This window comes from Misgurnus anguillicaudatus, chromosome 19, assembly GCF_027580225.2.
Source record: "Misgurnus anguillicaudatus chromosome 19, ASM2758022v2, whole genome shotgun sequence".
In the NCBI taxonomy this organism is placed as follows: Eukaryota; Metazoa; Chordata; class Actinopteri; order Cypriniformes; family Cobitidae; genus Misgurnus; species Misgurnus anguillicaudatus.
Genome location: NC_073355.2, coordinates 21487826 through 21505606, shown reverse-complemented (window position 1 = coordinate 21505606; position 17781 = coordinate 21487826). Strand labels below are relative to the sequence as shown.

The 17781-nt window shown below is 39.9% G+C and overlaps 1 protein-coding gene across 5 annotated transcripts in view; it reads left to right on the top strand.

Moving 5' to 3' along the window:
• The first annotated feature begins 281 nt into the window (after positions 1–281).
• asic2 (acid-sensing (proton-gated) ion channel 2) overlaps positions 282–17781 on the top strand; it is a 399158-nt gene continuing 381658 nt past the window's right edge. Inside the window, exons 1-3 of one of the 5 annotated variants that reach the window (XM_055191980.2) lie at positions 3377–3845; positions 4376–4399; positions 4799–5430. In XM_055191980.2, coding sequence (XP_055047955.2) covers positions 4387–4399; positions 4799–5430 — 645 coding nt within the window. In that variant the 5' untranslated portion in view covers positions 3377–3845; positions 4376–4386. Of the gene's footprint in view, positions 511–943; positions 977–3376; positions 3846–4375; positions 4400–4798; positions 5431–17781 lie in introns of those variants that run through there. The other 4 variants (XM_055191969.2, XM_055192006.2, XM_055191990.2 and 1 more) reach the window with 4 other exon arrangements.

Below are 17781 nucleotides of genomic sequence, written 5' to 3'. Positions count from 1 at the left end.
CCAGTCTTAATTTGATACGTGTGCTACTGGTGGTCCTTGCTCTTTCTCTCTATCCATTAAGGGGTCCTTGCCCTGAAATAGATTGAAGACATCAGTTAAAGACAATAAAGATTCTTAAAATCAAACCGGTTGTGCTCCACTGCTGTAGATGGTGATAGACGCATCTGCAGGTCGCTAGGGGGCGACATAAGCACTAATGATCAGACTCCTATTTGAAGCCCATTTACTGAGTCATTATTACTGTGTCTAATGTGCTTCTGCAGAGACCTTAGCAGCAGTCCTTAAAGACATTACTTCTCAAATTTCATTCTGTCCTTTCTCTAAGACTTTGTAAATTTCCTCAAGTAATTAATGGACACTTGAACGCAAGCCAGATTTAATCAGTATAAGGTCTGTTGTCAGTTTTAAAAGGCATTTATTGTTATATATCGAGTCACTTAAATGATCAATTGCCCAAGTGTTCAGCATCGATTGGATTGCCTTCAACAACTGATCCTCCATCTCAACCGAGTGAGTCTCCAAAAATCTGTCAGTTTGTCGTACTTATTAAGGTTTGCTCGATGAGTTTCGAATTTATAGCTGTCAGATTTAACCAAAAGAAGAGTTGTGGGTTAATCTGCTGGTTTAAATCATTATTCTATTAGGCCTGATCTGTTCTACTGCTTATATAGTATTTTTTACTTCAGGTTTATAAGCGTCACTGTCTGCTTTTGTGCAAACGAACGTCCTATGTTATGCATTTAAAGCGATATGTTACAAAAAAAAAAAAGAAATTCTGCCATCATTTTCCCAACTACAGTGTTTATCGTTTATTACAGTCTGCCATTTCATATATCATATAAACTAGCCACAGTTGCTGACCCGAGGGTGAAATGTGAAGGACAATGTCTCATTTTTTTTTTTTTTTTTTTTAGGTATTTCCTCTCGGGTCAGGCCTGTGTGTGTTTTTGGCCTTTACTCTTTCCAATGGTTTTGGGTGAGCTTGTGTCATTACGGTCTGTCATCACTTCAGTATAAAGTTCCAGCCCTGTCTATTGATCTATATGTGTGCCTATTCCACCTAGAGTCAAACCTTTGTGTGTGCGTGCGTGCGTGCGTGCGTGCGTGTGTGTGTGTGTGTGTGTGTGGACTGTACACTCATTTTGTGTGAATGTGTTTGCAGGGGTTCACAAATTACCTCGTTCTCTCTCCCTGTTCTGTACATCTTGCGTACCCTGGGCCGAAACGGATGAGAAAATCACGGGACTGGAATGGGGGAATGACAGACTGTGGAAAAACGACTGATGAGATAAAGGATAAAAAGTGGGTGTCAAGGGCAATGAAATAAAGGAAGTCTAAGGTCTACCTTACCTCACCTCAGCTCACCACAAAAAAACCCCACCAAAATAGAAAGAGTCGTTTCTGGTCTGTTGTGACAGATAAAAACAAGCTTCTGTTTTCATCCGGTTGATGTGTGGATGTTTATGAGAGGTGAACGGAGCTCAAGGAAGCGTCCAGTTCTTAAGGCTCTGCTGTCTTAATGCGCTCTGACGGCTCCGGCCAGATGAGGCGTGAAAAATGTGTCGGAGAGCAAGTGCACGGGATGTCAGTTCTGAAGAGTCACACTGAGCGACTGTCAGAGGGAAAATAAATATGAAGAATATTGTCGGAATGCCACCTACAGTTGCTTATGCTGATGAAAGAATGAGTTTTTAAGCATTGGATTTTTTCACCAGCTGATCTCAACCGTTCAATTTTTATTTTTATCCCCTTCTGGCAAATCCTTGCATTCCTTCGAATTCTGCCCTCACTGTCATCTTCTTTTTCATCTCTCAGACTTATGCTCACTTCTTCTTCTTCTTCCTCTCTCTCGCTTTCTCTGTTCTCTTTATTCCCGTGAGCTTGCATAACGACACACACTTGTAGCTTCTCTCGCTTTTTTTGTCTTTTTGATTCAATCTCGTATATCTCTCTCTTCCTCCCTGATTCAGTCTCTTTATTCTCTTGTCTGTCTCTCTCTCTTCTTGATTCTATTCCTCTTTTTCTGTCGGTTTCTCCATCCTGTATTATAACTCTCTTTTTCTCTTATCTATCTCTCCCCTCCTTGATTCTATCTCTCTATTTCTCTTCTCTCTCTATCCTTTAGTCTATTTCTCTTTTTCCTCTTTTCTCTACCTGCTGGATTCCATCTCTCTTTTTCTCTTATCTGTCTTTCTTTTTCCTTGACTTTATCAATTTTTTTCTCTTGTTTCTCTTTTTTTGATTATTTTTCTCTTTTCTCTCACAAAACTATATCTTTTTGATTCTATCTCTCTTTTCTCTTATCCATCTCTCTCCCTCCTTGATTCTATCTCTCTATTTCTCTTCTCTCTCTATCCTTTATTCTATTTCTCTTTTTCCTCTTATCTATCATTCTCCCTCCTTGATTCCATCTCTCTTTTTCTCTTATCTGTCTCTCTCCATCCTTTATTCGATCTCTCTTTTTCCTCTTATCTATGTCTCGCCATCCTATATTCTATCGCTCTTTTCTCTTATCTATCTCTCTTCCTCCTTGATTTTATCGCTCTTTTTCTCTTGTTTCTCTCTCTTTGATTATTTTTCACTTTTCTCTCATCAAACTCTGTTTGATTCTATCTCACTTTTTTCTCTTATCTATCTCTCTCTCTTCTCTTATCCATCGCTCTCTCTCCCTGAACTCTACCTGTTTGATTCTATCTCTCTTTTTCCTATCTCTCTTTTCTCTTATCCATCTCTCTCCCTCCTTGATTCTATCTCTCTTTATCTCTCCTCTCTCTCTGATTATTTTTTCTTTTTCTCTTATCAAACTCTTCCTGTTTGATTCTATCTCTCTTTTACTCTTATCTATTTCTCTTTTCTCTTATTCATCGCTCTTTTCTCTTATCTATCTCTCTCCAATTCTATCTCTCTTTTTCCCTTATCTATCTCTCTCCCTCCCTCCTTGATTCTATCTCTCCCTCCTTAATTATATCTCTCTTTATCTCTTTTTTCCTCTCTCTCTGTCTCTCTTTGATTATTCTCATCGAACTCTTCCTGTTGGATTCTATCTCTCTTTTTCTCTTGTCTATCTATCCCTCCTTCTATTTTGTATCTCTCTCTCTCTCTCCCCCTCTTTTATTCTCCCTCTCTCGTCCCACACCCCAAGTGTTTATGACTTGAATGTTGTGCAGACGCAAGCATTACACAGAAAGACGTTTCTCACTGTCACACACACCGTTTATAATTCACATTGCAGTGTGATGATGATCGCTGCCCGCCGGGCACGAGATACAGTATCTGTCATCTCTACAAAAAAGTGTCGACACGTCCTCCCTCTCTCTTTCTCCCTCTGCCCCTCCTCTCATTTTTGTGAGATTCTTTCCTTCTGTTTTCCATTCGTTACTCTCTCAATCTGCTTCTTGCATCCATCCATCAGCCTCCAAGCGGAGAGGAGTGGAGTATGAGCGCACGCGGGAGGAGAGGAGAGAGCGCGCGCGAGAGGGAAATACAGCACAGGGATTCAGCGAGCGTCTCCTGAAGCGCAAAAGAGAGCGAGCATCGCCGCGTGCCTCTTCTCTCTCTCTCTCTCTGTTACACTAGATGTAGCTCACATCTGAACCGGTTCAGCTGTTGTACGCGTGGACGAGGTGGCGAGAGGAGCAGAAAACAAGCGCGTTATGTTGGACTAGAGCGGGAGCGCCGGGATCGGGAGAAGCACGCGCTCGCGCACTTCGTCGACCCGGGATCAAAGACAGACAGCATCTTCAACGGCCCTCTCTGACCCTCCTCTTTCTCTCTCACTCTCTCACTCACACACAGGCCGGGCACTCATGCACGACTGGATGTTGTGTCGCTAGGCTGCACGTGAGGTGCTTAGCATTACCACTGGTTGTGTTTATGTGTGTTTGCACGTGCATGCTTTTTTAAAAATCGGGTATGGATTTTTTAAAACGATGTGTCATATTTTTGTTCTATGTCATTTTACGTCTTTCTGAAATCTTTGCTGTTTTGGGGCTATATTCAGAGCCTACAAACAACTTGGAAAGAAAGTTAGAGAGACAGATGGAGTGATATAGAATGACTTTATAGTGAGAGAGAGAGAGAGAGAGAGAGAGAGAGAGAGAGAGAGAGAATCCTGGCATTTGGAAGGGCAGAACTAAGGAGTTGGAGGAGGGAGACCCTTGGGTGGCATCTTCCACTCCGTCTCCACCCTCTTACACTGCTTAACTGGAGCAGCATCTCTCCTGCTCATCCTTCACCAACTGCTCTGTTATATGTGTGTGCGTTCTGGTCAACTCTGATATTTATTTATAGGAACTGACTTGTAGAGTTCAATGTCTCTCTCTCTCTTTCTCTCTCTCTATATGACTGTGTGTCGCTCTCTCTGATTGGTCTGAAGGCAGTCCGACTATGGTTTCCAGCGGTGTGTACCTTGATTTGTAGCTATTTGTAGTCGAGCATGTTTGTGAATGTGACTTTTAAAATAACGAAATTTTCCTTGCTTCCACCCATCCATCCCTCCATCATTTATTCTGTTTAAAACCAAGTTACGGCAGTTTTTGGTCAGCGCGGGTGCACATTACATAAATCCCCTCTCTCACCGGTGTCTCCATTCGGTTTACATTTTTTCACTTCGCCTTACAGTGTCACAGTGTCTCTCCATGTTTGTGTCAAACATGCTGCTTGAAGAAGCACTCTGTATTTCGTGATGTATTATTGATGTGGCTGTGAAACTCTAATGAAGTGAAATACAGACAGAATAAGATGCCAGAAGGTGCCTGGGATTTAAGCTGACAAACGTCGTGTGCTAATCTCTCCGCAGGTGTGCGCGTGTCAGCAATGGACCTGAAGGAGAACTGTGGAAGCGAAGCCAGTCGTGAGACCGAGAGTGGGGGCATGGGAAGCCTGGGAGACCCTATGTCCTGGCAGTCCTTTGCCAACAGAAGCACCCTGCACGGCTTGCGCTTCATCTTCCCATACCCTTCCTCATCCTCTTCCTCCTCCCGCCGCTCCGCTTCACGCCGCCTGCTCTGGACTGCCGCCCTGCTGGCCAGTCTGGTGCTGCTGGTCCTGGAGAGCGCAGAGCGGCTGGCCTACTTCCTCTCCTACCCTCATGTCACCAGCGTGGACGCTGTGGTGTCGGGCAGCCTCGTCTTTCCTGCCGTCACCGTCTGTAATCTCAACGCCTATCGTTTTACACGGCTCACGCAGAACGACCTCTACCACGCCGGGGAACTGTTGGCCCTTCTGGACGTGCACCTGCAGATTCCTGATCCGCACCTGGCCGAGCCTCACGTTTTGGCCTTTCTCACAGAGAAATCCAACTTCAGTAACTACCGGCCCAAGCCATTCAGCATGCGGGAGTTCACAGAGAGAGTGGGCCACGACCTGAAGGAGATGATGCTGTACTGCCGCTTCCAGGGCCAGGAGTGCAGCCACCAGGACTTCAAAACCGTGAGTATCTGCCAGATGCTTGCTTCGACCTTAAGGCTGCTGTCAAGCCAAGTGTTATGGGCTCAGTACGCTTTAAAATATTTGTATTTGAATGCTCCTAGTAGTTGGACAGGTTTGTAAATGAATAAGAATGATTGTTGCTGATGGTGTAGTTCTGGATGCTTAGCTGTGGAGTGAGAAGTTTTACTGCTCTTGTTAACTGTGTGCTTGGTTGGAAGTGCTGCAGAGAGAGTTTGCCTGTAGGTGCAGACAGCTCTTTGCACCCCAAATGTGATTTTTCTCTTCAGTAAGGGGATGCATTGATGATGTGATGGGTATTTGTGATTTAATGCATCTTTTTCTAGCGCTAGTAAGGATTCAGAACAGAATGTACCTCAGTAACTCTTATAAGATATTTTACGATGACCCAAATATGCTTGTACAGTGGCACCCAAAAGTCTGAGAATAATAGTGGACATGCTTCTGTTTTTTGATGATCCATGTAATCTCAGCATGATTTAAGAACGTCCCATTCCAAAGAGGATCTTGTGTGCTTCAAGAGAAGGAAGGGAATCTTTGCTTTTATTAGTTGTGTAGAAATAATAAAAAATCCTAAAGCTTTCGGTTGCCACATTCAAGGTAATAATTCAAAACGAAAGATAAAAACCTTCTACTCTAAATTTACTACATACTAAACTTTGCAACACATTTTACCCATATTCCCAAAACAAATAAATGCTGTAATGCTATAAATTTTCAAAAAAATTTTTTTTTGGAAGCAATTTCAGCAGACTGCAATTTGAAATAGCCTTTCACCAGGTTTGCAGACAGAGCCATTTTGTTGTAAAACATCAAGAAAGGATATTTCGATATTTCAAGAATACTCCATCATTGTTGTTTAATATTCTGTACTGGTTAAATTGGTATAAGTGCCTTTCTGGAGATGTAAATGTTGGTCACATCTGTGTGTTTTTTCACCACTGAAGGCTTGAGATGATGAAGGTTGATAGCTTGTGTGATGCTATTCTCCTCCGGGGTTGAGGTCTGTTTACTCCCCCTCAGTCACTACACGTGGACACGCGCGCGCGCACACACACACACACAATAAATTATCTTGCACACATACACCATCTCTATGCAATAGCTTGCTTTTAGTTTTGTGCGTATCTTCTTATTTGTATTGGTCATGTACAGAATGAGTCATTGCTTTTAGTAGGCAGGCATTATTAAGCTCTTGTTTGATTTTGGATCTTGTTAAATAGCACTGTTATAGTTAACTAGACCTCGGTGATAACAACTGAAGTTATTTAAGGAGTAATTATAATTATTACTACATAATTGTCATATATGTGACCCTGGACCACAAAACCAATCATAAGTAGCACAGGTGTATTTTTAACAATAGCCGAAAATATCCTACCATAAATTTATAAAAAATGTATTTATCATTAGTAAAATGTGTTGCTAACAGTGGCGGCTCATGACGAGGGGCGCAAATTCAAAAAATGTGTTTGGAGTGTCATGTGTGTTGCTCGTGTTTTCAAAATATGTGTTTGTTGTTTCATGTGAACCATGTGCATCAAGTGTTTTGTCAAAAGAAGTGCCTGCTGCAAACGCGTCAAAACCGTTTATGATGAAGGAGACGCTCACGTTCACAAAATACACGCAAGACACTCCCTTAACAGTATTACGCATGAGATTATGTGAGTATCTGGCAAACGCGAGCGTCAGAGTCCTGCAACGGGTCGGGTACCCGCGGATACCAGCATAAAAGTTTCTAAAATGGGTGAATTGTGACATTACTAAAATTCACGGGCGGGGATGCGGGAGGATAATTAACTCTGTGTGGGTGGGTAGAAGCGCAAATGAAAATATGTGCAATATTTGTATGTCTAAATTACCATTACATGCACAACATATGACATTTGACCCATCATGTCACCACCACTGCGACAGTGCGCGACCTTTGTTGATTCTTCTCGTAGCCTAGTTGGAGCGAGCGTTGCAGGAGTTGCATATAGTTTGGCCATTGATAGCCGGAAGCTGGGAATGTCTTCTCTTAGAAAGTATTTTGAGAATTGTAGGAGTACAGCAGGGGTTGTGTAAGTAGGTTGTATTTTTTCTTGTACTTTTTTTCATTAATAGGTCTATTTGTGTAAAGTTATCCGGTTCCATTTGTGCTGATGGTAGGTTACTTGAATGGCGCAAAACAAAGCGCATTTTAGCCTTTTTCATTAGCTCATTCCTGATGCTGTTGTGATGTTGAGAGAAGTACAAGCTAAAAAATAAAGCACTTTAATTGGAATTATTTAAGCATGTGTGATTTATGTGTGTGCTGGTACGGGTCGGGCCAAAAATTAACTTGTTTGGGCGGGTGCGGATTAAATTTTGATGTTATCATGGGTGACAAGTCGGATCTGATGGTGAACTTTGTGGGTACGGGCGTGGGCGGGTCTCCAAAAATGGACGCGTGCAGAACCCTTGCGCGCGTCTCTTTTATCATAAACCCTTTAGATGCATCTGCAGCAGGCACTTACTTTGACAAAACACGTGATGCACATAGGTTCAGTCGACACGCAGAACACATATTTTGAAATTACAAACCACACACATGATGGGCTACATACATGTTGTGACGAACTTGCATCGTGTGCCCTTAAAAAGTCACCGGTCGCCACTGGTTGCTAATGGCTTTTATGGCAACTATAAAGCCAAATATTATAGTGGCAAAAGTATAAAGGAATTTAGGATTATACATTATTTTTTGTACACTCAGAAAAGAGGTACACTATATTGCCAAATGTTTTGTGACACCTGCCTTTATGTGCACATAAACCTGAATGACATCCCATTCTTAATCCATAGGGTTTAATATGAAATTGGCCCACTCTTTAAAGCTATAACAGCTTCAACTTTTCTTGGAAGACTTTCTACAAGGTTTAGGAGTGTGTTTTTGGAAGTTTTTGACCATTCTTCTAAAAAGCACATTTGTAAGGTTAGACACTGATGTTGGCTAATAGTCTCCGCTCTAATTCATCTCATCAAGATGTTCTGTTAGGTTGAGGTGCAGGCCAGTCAAGTTCCTCCACACAAAACTTGCTCATCCATGTCTTTATGGACCTTGCTTTGTGCACTGGTGCACAGTCATGTTGGAACAGGAAGGGGCCATCCCCAAACTGTTCCCACAAAGTTGGGAGCATAATATTGTCCAAAATGTCTTTGTATGTTGAAGCATTTAGAGTTCCTTTTACTGGAGTTGATGGGAACGCCTTAATTTATTGATTTGGAGGGGTGTCCCAAAACCTTTGCCAATATAATGTGTACAAGAAGGTAGAGGGCTGCATTGGGTTTGGGCTCCCACAGGAGACCCGCCTGGCCTGGAGGGATTTGTCGTGTAATAGAAATGGAGTAAACACATGAAGTTGAGAAGAAAATTAAGCCAAACAGCATGAGGCACATACCCTGGGAACTTCGGAGAGCACAGGCCCGAGGGATGCTGTTATATGTGCTTTGTTTCAGAGGCGATTCTAGAGTCTGTGGGGGCCCTAAGCAAAAATTCCTAGGGGACCCTTCTGACCAGTGTTCTGAACTATAGCAATAGCTCCTTTTCAATTCGTTCTCCCCGTTAGTTAGAGTAAAAGTACACTACTGTTCAAACGTTTATGGACACTTGACTGAAGTGTTAAAGGTGACAGAGAATGAAAAAAACGTTTTTACCTTGTCTTAGTTGAATAACGGTAGTCTACCCGTATTCACAAACATACGAAAAGTGCTAAACATTCTGAACATCTCAGTTTCATAGAAATTCCTCCTTTAGAAATGTCCCCCAGAAAGTGGCCCAATCTGAACAACGGATACATGTAACGCAAAATGCATCTCAATTCAATTCCCTCCCTTTCAAAACAATTTGCATACATCCGGCCTTTCCCCTCCAATGGGAAGTAAATTGCAGCAGTGTTTGCAAAGTTCAAGGCGAAATGGCGAGTCGCGTTCCGAGGTGTGCTCTTCTATCTGTAAACTTTTGGTCTATCCGTGTTCTGAAGACGGCGAAGTTTACATTCTTTTGAGTGGCAACAAAGGCAGCCAATCAGCATCAAGTGCTTGCATTTCATAATGAGGATGCCAGTTAAGCATGAAGGGAAATTTTGTTGTCTACATGTCACATCACAGAACAAGGACAAATACCCCGTTCAATCATTTTATTTCACCTTTAACTATGAATCATAGATCAAGAACAAATCAAGAAATTACAAACATTAATAAAAAAAGAACAAAGTTGCACATTAAGTAAGGTCTTTATTTATGAATCAAAGGGACAATGTGTAGTTCAAAATCAATGTCTTTATTCATAAATATGTCCTCATTGGTGTCAAATGACGTCTGCCGATGATCTGACGCTAGAGAGCACTATTCGTTTGAATACCAGAAGAAGGGGAAAATCCTACTTATTGTCCCTTTAAATGTAATTATTATTTTTTATAATAAGTATTAATTTTATTATATATTTATATTATTTTTTTTAGAGCTACAGTCAGAATTGATTTTCTCTTGTTTTGGGTTGTTTGATTAACATTAATGACACAGACTTTTAGGTTAATTGAGGTTACTGTCTCTTTAAGAACAAATAAGCACAGACTGCTTCTAATCTATACATACACTAGATTAGTAGAAACTAGATTAAACCTAAACAAATGTTTTTATTAAAAAAGAAAACTGTGTAGATCATTTTGTTTGTATTGGCCCTGTCAATAACAGAACGTTTTATGTTTGCTTGCTTTTTGAAACGCGTCTCTTCATGTTTGCACTTAAACGCGCGCACACACATAGACGGGGGCGAATTCCAAACAGCGCAGCATAAACAGTCGCTCCACATTAAAATGTTACGTTGTTTGTCATTGCTCTATTTACCAAATATTTTTTATCGATTACAGTATGAGACACAGTGACGCAACTCTCTAAAGTTTACAAATCAAGAGTTCTGATCGTTTGTTTTAAATCATTTTAAATCACTTGAGTGTTGACATTTGCAAGCCTTTGAAACACGTGCAAATTATACTCTTTCTTTCATTAAATTTGGGTATTAATCTGCGAATTACATGCGAGCCAAACCGTGGGTCGTGATCCGTTACAGCACTACTGAACGATACAACGTCACCCATTCGCTACGTTCATTTTCGAAACTGGCAAGTTATCCACCTGGATTGGATTTTGACTGGGCAAAGCCAATGTCAATCAACATTCCATCCAATCGGCATTTTGAAAACTGAGGTGCCGTTAGTTGTGGTTTTGTTTTAACGGTTAATGTTACAAAACGCTAATAAAATACTCAATGTTTTTGTCATGTGTGGCAATTACTTCAACATTAACATTACTTCATCTTTTTGAAATGCAGTTATGTTGAATGTCTGTTATTCTGGGTGTTAATCTGAACAAATGTTTTGTCTGAGCATTTGTGTACAGTTTTCACAACCTCTGAGAAAATATGCAAGCGTCCTGGTCAGAAATTCAGTGGGTACAGGTTTAATAAAACAGTCCCATGCAGGGCTCTACAAGAAAGAGTAAAAGTTCTCGCTAGGGCAGTACCTCTTTAAAAAGTACACTTAGAAAGTGCATACTGGTGAATCTACAACTGGGGTTTTTAGTGAATAGAAATGACTATTAGTTGAAAATGGCAAAGCTCCTGGTGGAGAATTGAGTGATTAGTGGAGACCTGGACAAACAATGAGTTCCTTTGCTCTTTTTTGCTTGTTTTATGAATGACAAGGAGTTTGGTAAAGATAAAGTAAAATGGCTTAATAAGCTGACACTGATTTCCCAGTTATAATTATAACGGGATGCTTGAGCGTTCAGGAATCACCCACGCGAGAGACACGCTGCTAAAATGCACCTCAACGCTTTGGGCCAAAATTAATCATAGCTTGCGACATTTGCTGTAATGTGAAACAAAATGATATGCATATAAGTCCAGAGGGCTGAATTGTAAGTGTTGTTGAAGGAACTGTATCGTGTTTTTTCCTACAATCCGTGACATGCAGAAATGTGCAAGTCTCAACGTGGGACTTTGTTTGCCAAGTTAACTTGCATTGTAAATGAATTTGAGAGCTATATGACAATTTTTATCCCTGCTGTGTGACTAAAAGTTTTTACATTTTTCTTATTTGTCTTAAGATGTCTTTAGATAAGAAATATGGGATGGTTTTCCAAACAGGGTTTATCCTAGTCCCAGACTAAAATGCATGTTTGAGCAGTCTTAATATAAAAACACCTTGCACTGAAATATCTTAACATATATCAGTGCCATAGTTTTGTCTTTAAATGCACATCAGTAATGTTTTTTCAAAGGTATGTTTGTAAAAATGACTTAAATGTCAACAAAAATGTTTTTTTTAATTATTAAGGCCTAGTCTTGGATTAATCCCTGTCTGGGAAACTGCCTTATAGTGTTCATGTTACAAATATAAATATCCTAACAGATCTGAATAATTTAAGCTTTTCTTCATGTATATCGAGAGAGAGAAATAGGGAACATTATCAATTTTCAATTTAAAGGTAGCCAACCTTATTAGCATGATTGTGTGGTCACAACATAAATGATAGTGAGGGAGACGCGCACATCCAAACACTAGTAGGTGCCGGAATTCAAAAATACAACTAAATAAGACAAAAAAGGAATCTGCACACTGAACTCACAAAAAATATATTAATTATTAAATCACAGAAGTAACGTTTCGGGCTACGTTACTTCTGTGATTTAATAAATTAATATATTTTTTGTGAGTTCAGTGTGCGGATTCCTTTTTTGTCTTATCACAACATAAATGATCCCATAAATTAGTGTACATCTGATCTATATTACTGAATTACCTCTGTCATGACCAGTATAAGGTTCATCCCTCTTTTCATCACAGTCTGTGTGTTATCATATGGTTAATAGCCAAGACATCAAATGGCTGTTTACGCTGGTTTACTTTGAAGATTCCCTCCATTTTAAAGATAAGTGCTCCCCATGTAGACGGCAGATATCAAAGGCAGAGGTTAGTCTGCTTTGGCATTCCCCGATGAGATTCTTCATGTGCAGCTGATGTTGTGTGCAGAGAGAGCCGAGCGTAAACAGGATTTGGCTTATGTTGTGTCTGCCTGATTCCTGATGTCCTGCACAGGTGCTAATGTATGAACATAATGTATATGCTAATGTATGAACATGCAGTCCGTATGCATGGAGGAAAATGATGTCTTTGTAGCAATTCAGGGCTTTCTGTGCTTGAGCATAGAGCATTTTTTTGTTTGCTGTCCCTTGGAGACGATGCAATCATAATGAAAAATGAGGAAAGAAAATGTCAGCAAGCAGTGTTCGCTGTTATAGTTACTAAATACTGTATTATCAAGCATGCCTTGGTTTCATTATCGTTATGCCAGTAGAAACGTTTCATGTGTTATCAAGGACACAGAGATACATTATTTGTATTATTATGTATTATCTATGTGGTCAGGAATATTTAAAAGAACTTTGAGTGGATAGATTTACAGGATATGTATTTAAGCATGGATAAATCAGATTGTCCAAAAAATTAAATAAATAAACATGCAAGGGTATATTTCATTAGGAATCTGCTGAGCTTTTTATTTTGCGGTCTGATACAGGCAGTTTATCTGCTCAGTGGGTCAAGTTGGAGACGTGGACGTTCTCCATCAGTTGCTTGGGTCATTTTTTAATCGCACCCTCCATTCTTCTTTCTATCATTTCCTGTCACTGTACTTTCCTATTAAATTACAGCAATAGCTCATGAAAGTAATTTTCCTTGAGTGAAGCCCATCTGACAGGCACAGCCCCAATGAAAGAGAATGAGACGAATTAAATGGAATCAGTCATTATCATGAAGATTAGTTTATTTCAAAGTGTAAAAATTTGTGCTTTGACTATATGTCTGTATACTGGATACTATACTGTAATTTTTGTAGTATAGTACAGTAATTAAAGTGATGCTTTATGCATTTCATGTTTACAAAACAGTAAATAATTTTTCATAATAAAGAACAGAATAGGTCCAAATGCAAACTGTAAAAATGTATATGTAATAATTTCTGCAATAAAAGTAATCAGGGTTCCCACCCACGGGTCCTTGAAATCCTTGGAAGTTTTTGAATTTGGGGAAAATAATTCAAGGCCATGGGAAGTTTTTGAAAATATACATACATAGTAGAGCCAGACCGATATATCGGCAGGCCGATATTATCGGCCGATATTAGACATTTTCCAAACTATCGGTATCGGCATTCATAATAATCCGGACGAAATAGCCTTCAACCATGTCATGAGTGTTGCCGTTGTATAGTTTTTCCACCAGAGGGCACTCTACAACCTCCGTGTTGGCAACACTTGTGTATAACGCGTCACACATCCTGCAACCTGCGGATCCAGCCAGAGTCGGGCAGAGAGAACAACGCTTAAGTGAGTTCATGGTGTCACAATAAACAATAAAAGAAACAAGTTTCTTTTTAAAATTATCATATTATTTTAGTTAAAACTCATAAATAACTACAAATAACTAATGTTAGGGAAATCTGTTAAAGTTTTGTTGCGCGTTTCTGAAATAAAAAAAAAAAAAAAAATATCGGCCGATATATCGGATTTTAAATCCGACAAACATTTGTATCGGTATCGTCCTTCAAAATCCTTTATCGGTCGGGCTCTAATACATAGATACAGGTAATTGAAAGTGCTTGAATCTATTTTATGCAAGAAGTTTTCTGGAAAAAAAATCAAAATTATTTCCTGTGTTGTATAGGATAATATCATAAAAATTTTAGCCTTTTTAAGCACACATGCTTAACTGTTTGCTTAAACGCTTATATCTTTTGTATGTGAATGTTGATTCATACCAAAATGCTTTTTTGCATAGTTGTGTTTGACAAATGAAAACGTATCGGGTTACATATCGTCGCTGCCTGATGAAACTCACGTATGTCCAAAACGGTAACTTTTCAGAAAGTGAAAAAAACACCGTATATCAAAAGCAGTTGAATGTAGCGTTGTCATACTTGGTACGGCATATTTACATGTAACCATATTCTTGCCAGTGTCATGATATAATCCACATTTGACCAAAATTGAGTTTAAATGGACATGCGTGCATATTTTACAGTACCTTTGATCGATACGCGTTCTTCCGATCATTAATTAGAATGGCCAAAGTCGCGTTTCGTATTGACAGATGAATACGCTCAGTTTATTAAATAGCCTAACGTTACGTCTTGGTTAAATACGCTTACTTTATTTAATATTAATTATAAGTGTATTAAATGTCTCTTGCAAACCATTAAGGGACAATGAACAATACACTGACATGGTAATGCTACACAACAGGGGCGTCAGTTTGTATTGAAAAGTGGTGAGGACAAAATATCTTATAAAAACATTACTGCAGGACAGTAAAAATATTGAATAACGCGCATCAAAAATGGGCATAGCGTAGGCCAGTCAACAACAAGAAAATACTCAGCATAAATTTGTAAACCCTCAACAATGTCAAATGCACACATCACACATGTAACAGTCCCTGCAACACCAGCTCAACCGAACAGTCCCAAAGCACCATACCGTAGAAAACAGCAGCGCGTTTAATAAATGATTACAATGAATTTCATTACATATGTACAAGAAAACACACCATAAGCATACAACGCAACATATGTGACCCTGGACCACAAAACCAGTCTTAAGCATCGCTTGATTTTTCAGAACATTTTAACCAAATGCTTTCAAAAAGTGGTGGGGACATCCCCAGCGTAAATATCACCAATGCTAGACAGATACTTTGTTTGCACAGTCCTACCGTAATTAAGTAACTCCTATATGTTAGTCTGGCGTCCGGGGGAAACGTTTACCTCAAAGGAAAGTCATTGTCATGTTTATTCGGCTATATCCAGTGCTGAGCTTCGATGAAACTTTACGAGACCGGCGAGATGCTTCACAGGCGGAAGATATGCGGCGTGATTGACAGCTTTGACACCAAACGGGTACGTGAAAATCAGATGACATGATTTCACAAGTTTTCATTGGCTATTTAGGTATGTGACGCATACTGTATATGGAAATGAACCTGGACATTCAATCTGTCGAAAAATCTCAAAATCGGCAAAATGAACATACGTGAGTTTCATCGGACAGCGACGATATGTAACTGTTGTTCCCCTAGAGGGGAACGAGACGCTGCATCTCCCTTGCCATACTTCCTGCATCCCTGTAACGCCGTCTTTGGCAATATTTCAGATAGCGATATATTTTCTGGCTCCCGCGTCACCCTGTCTTTGTCATTAATCCTCACCATTGTTGGAATTTGATATAAACATTCAGACACACTTACCCCTGGAGGCGTCCCCAAAGTGTCACCACAGTGACACAGCGCGAGTTCCCTCGAAAGGGAACTGTACTGTAACAGTGTATCTTAAAAGGTAACACGATGTAACCTTGCTTTTACTTGAAATGTGTCACCACATTTAGTCCTTGAATTTGAGGGTATTGGAACTGGAAAGTCCTTGAAAGTTCCTTGAATTTGAAGTTAACAAAAGTGTGGGAACCCTGAGTTATGTAATAAATTGTCAGTACAAGGTTTGAAATGAATGCCATTAAACATATAACAGTTGACCTTGTTTATAGTTATAATAAAAGATTTACCTGTCACAGAGATTTCTTCTTGCTTTGTCAAAATGATTTGCAACCATGTGTTATTAGTTTAAGCAGTAGTTATCTGAAAAGAACAAACCTGGCCAATCAGAATCCAGCATTTTAGAGTGCCGTGTAATAAACAACAACAAAAAACACATGGGGACTTTAAGTTATGTAATCATATTTTTGGCATTTTATGTAAACCAAATAATTTAGGTTTCACCACGTGAAGTAGATTTTGTAAGCTATCGGACAAAACATTTTTACAGTCACCATTAAGATTGACGTCATAAATTACAGCTACAAGTATCCCTTCACATCCCACAATGCAACACTTCAACAAAGAGTGTCTGAGAGCACAACCACAACAGTATAATGTTGGCAAACATTTCCCTTTCTTTGAATCTCTGCATGACCACAACAATACTCCATAATTATACAGTTTCGATCGCGTATTTCTGATGTGGTGAGTCACAGTGCTCGCCTGTGGTGCTGTATGTGGTTTTGACTTAAACATGGCTCTGTGTCCTTTTATCTCACTAGAGTCCTTGGTTCCTCTCTGCAGGGACTAATATGTAGTATACTGATGCTTTGAGTATCCAGTCTTCACTTACATACTGGAATAACCCAGCTCCAGGGATCTCATTGCTGTGTGATACTATCATTCAGAAAAATGTTTTTTGTTCCCATGCTCCATTTCTAACCAACAGGGTGCCGATCTAAAACAGTTCTGTACGTTTCCACTGCTAAAATGACAACTTTGGGTCTGAAAAATGAGATGGGCTTCAGACTTGCCCTTAAGTTGTATTTAACTGACTCTTTGGACTTCTTAGACAAGAGCTGGCTGACTTATCTATGACCTTTCTTTTTGTAAAACAAGTTCGAGGACTTAATGTTTAAGTACCCTCCGGAATTTTACTTTGACGGATCAGATAATTGCTAAAGGGTTTCTAATCTTTGCAAGGCAAACGGGACTAGTGAAGATAGCTTAGGGAGGAAGCTCATGGGCCCACTTTAGGCTTATGTAACCCAGAGATCTGTAGTCTGGGTTTCAAGGCTAGATTTTAGCCCCAAAGTTTTAGTGCTCTCGTGAGCCTCTTGCAAACCTGTACTTTTAAAAACTGTTTTATCATCCTTTCTTTAGCTCTCTTATATTGTGATTCTCCTAAGACCTATAGAATTAACACATGAAAATGTATCACTGCATACAGGCTCAGCCTGATCAGTTAGTGTTTTAAGGTGTACCAATGAAGACATGAATCGGTTCCTCCTTTTCACTCCCCCACTTGTCTGCACTCACACTACATTGTAGGATCTGTACCCAAGTACGCCATTACCCCATTAAAAGTTGCGATTGATTTGAAGAATACTCGAAGATATGCATGATGGAATTATGAGTTTTTGGTTTATTAGGTGTGTTGGAAATCATGCACGCTGAGATTTTTAAGCATATTAGGAACAGTCTGTTCTCCAATCACTCTCATGCTGCTTTAATGTCATAATCTGATTGGTTCTCGGAGCGCACAAAAAACACACCTCTGTTATCTGGGGTCCTTTGGGATTCGGGGACATGCAGCCGCATGTATTTGCATGTGCATGTCAGAGGGTTTTACAGTGACAGCTGACGTTTTGCATTCCGGCATGCCCCTTAATGAAAGCAACTTGTATCCAAGACCACCTCTGCAAAGCATACTAGGATACCCTTA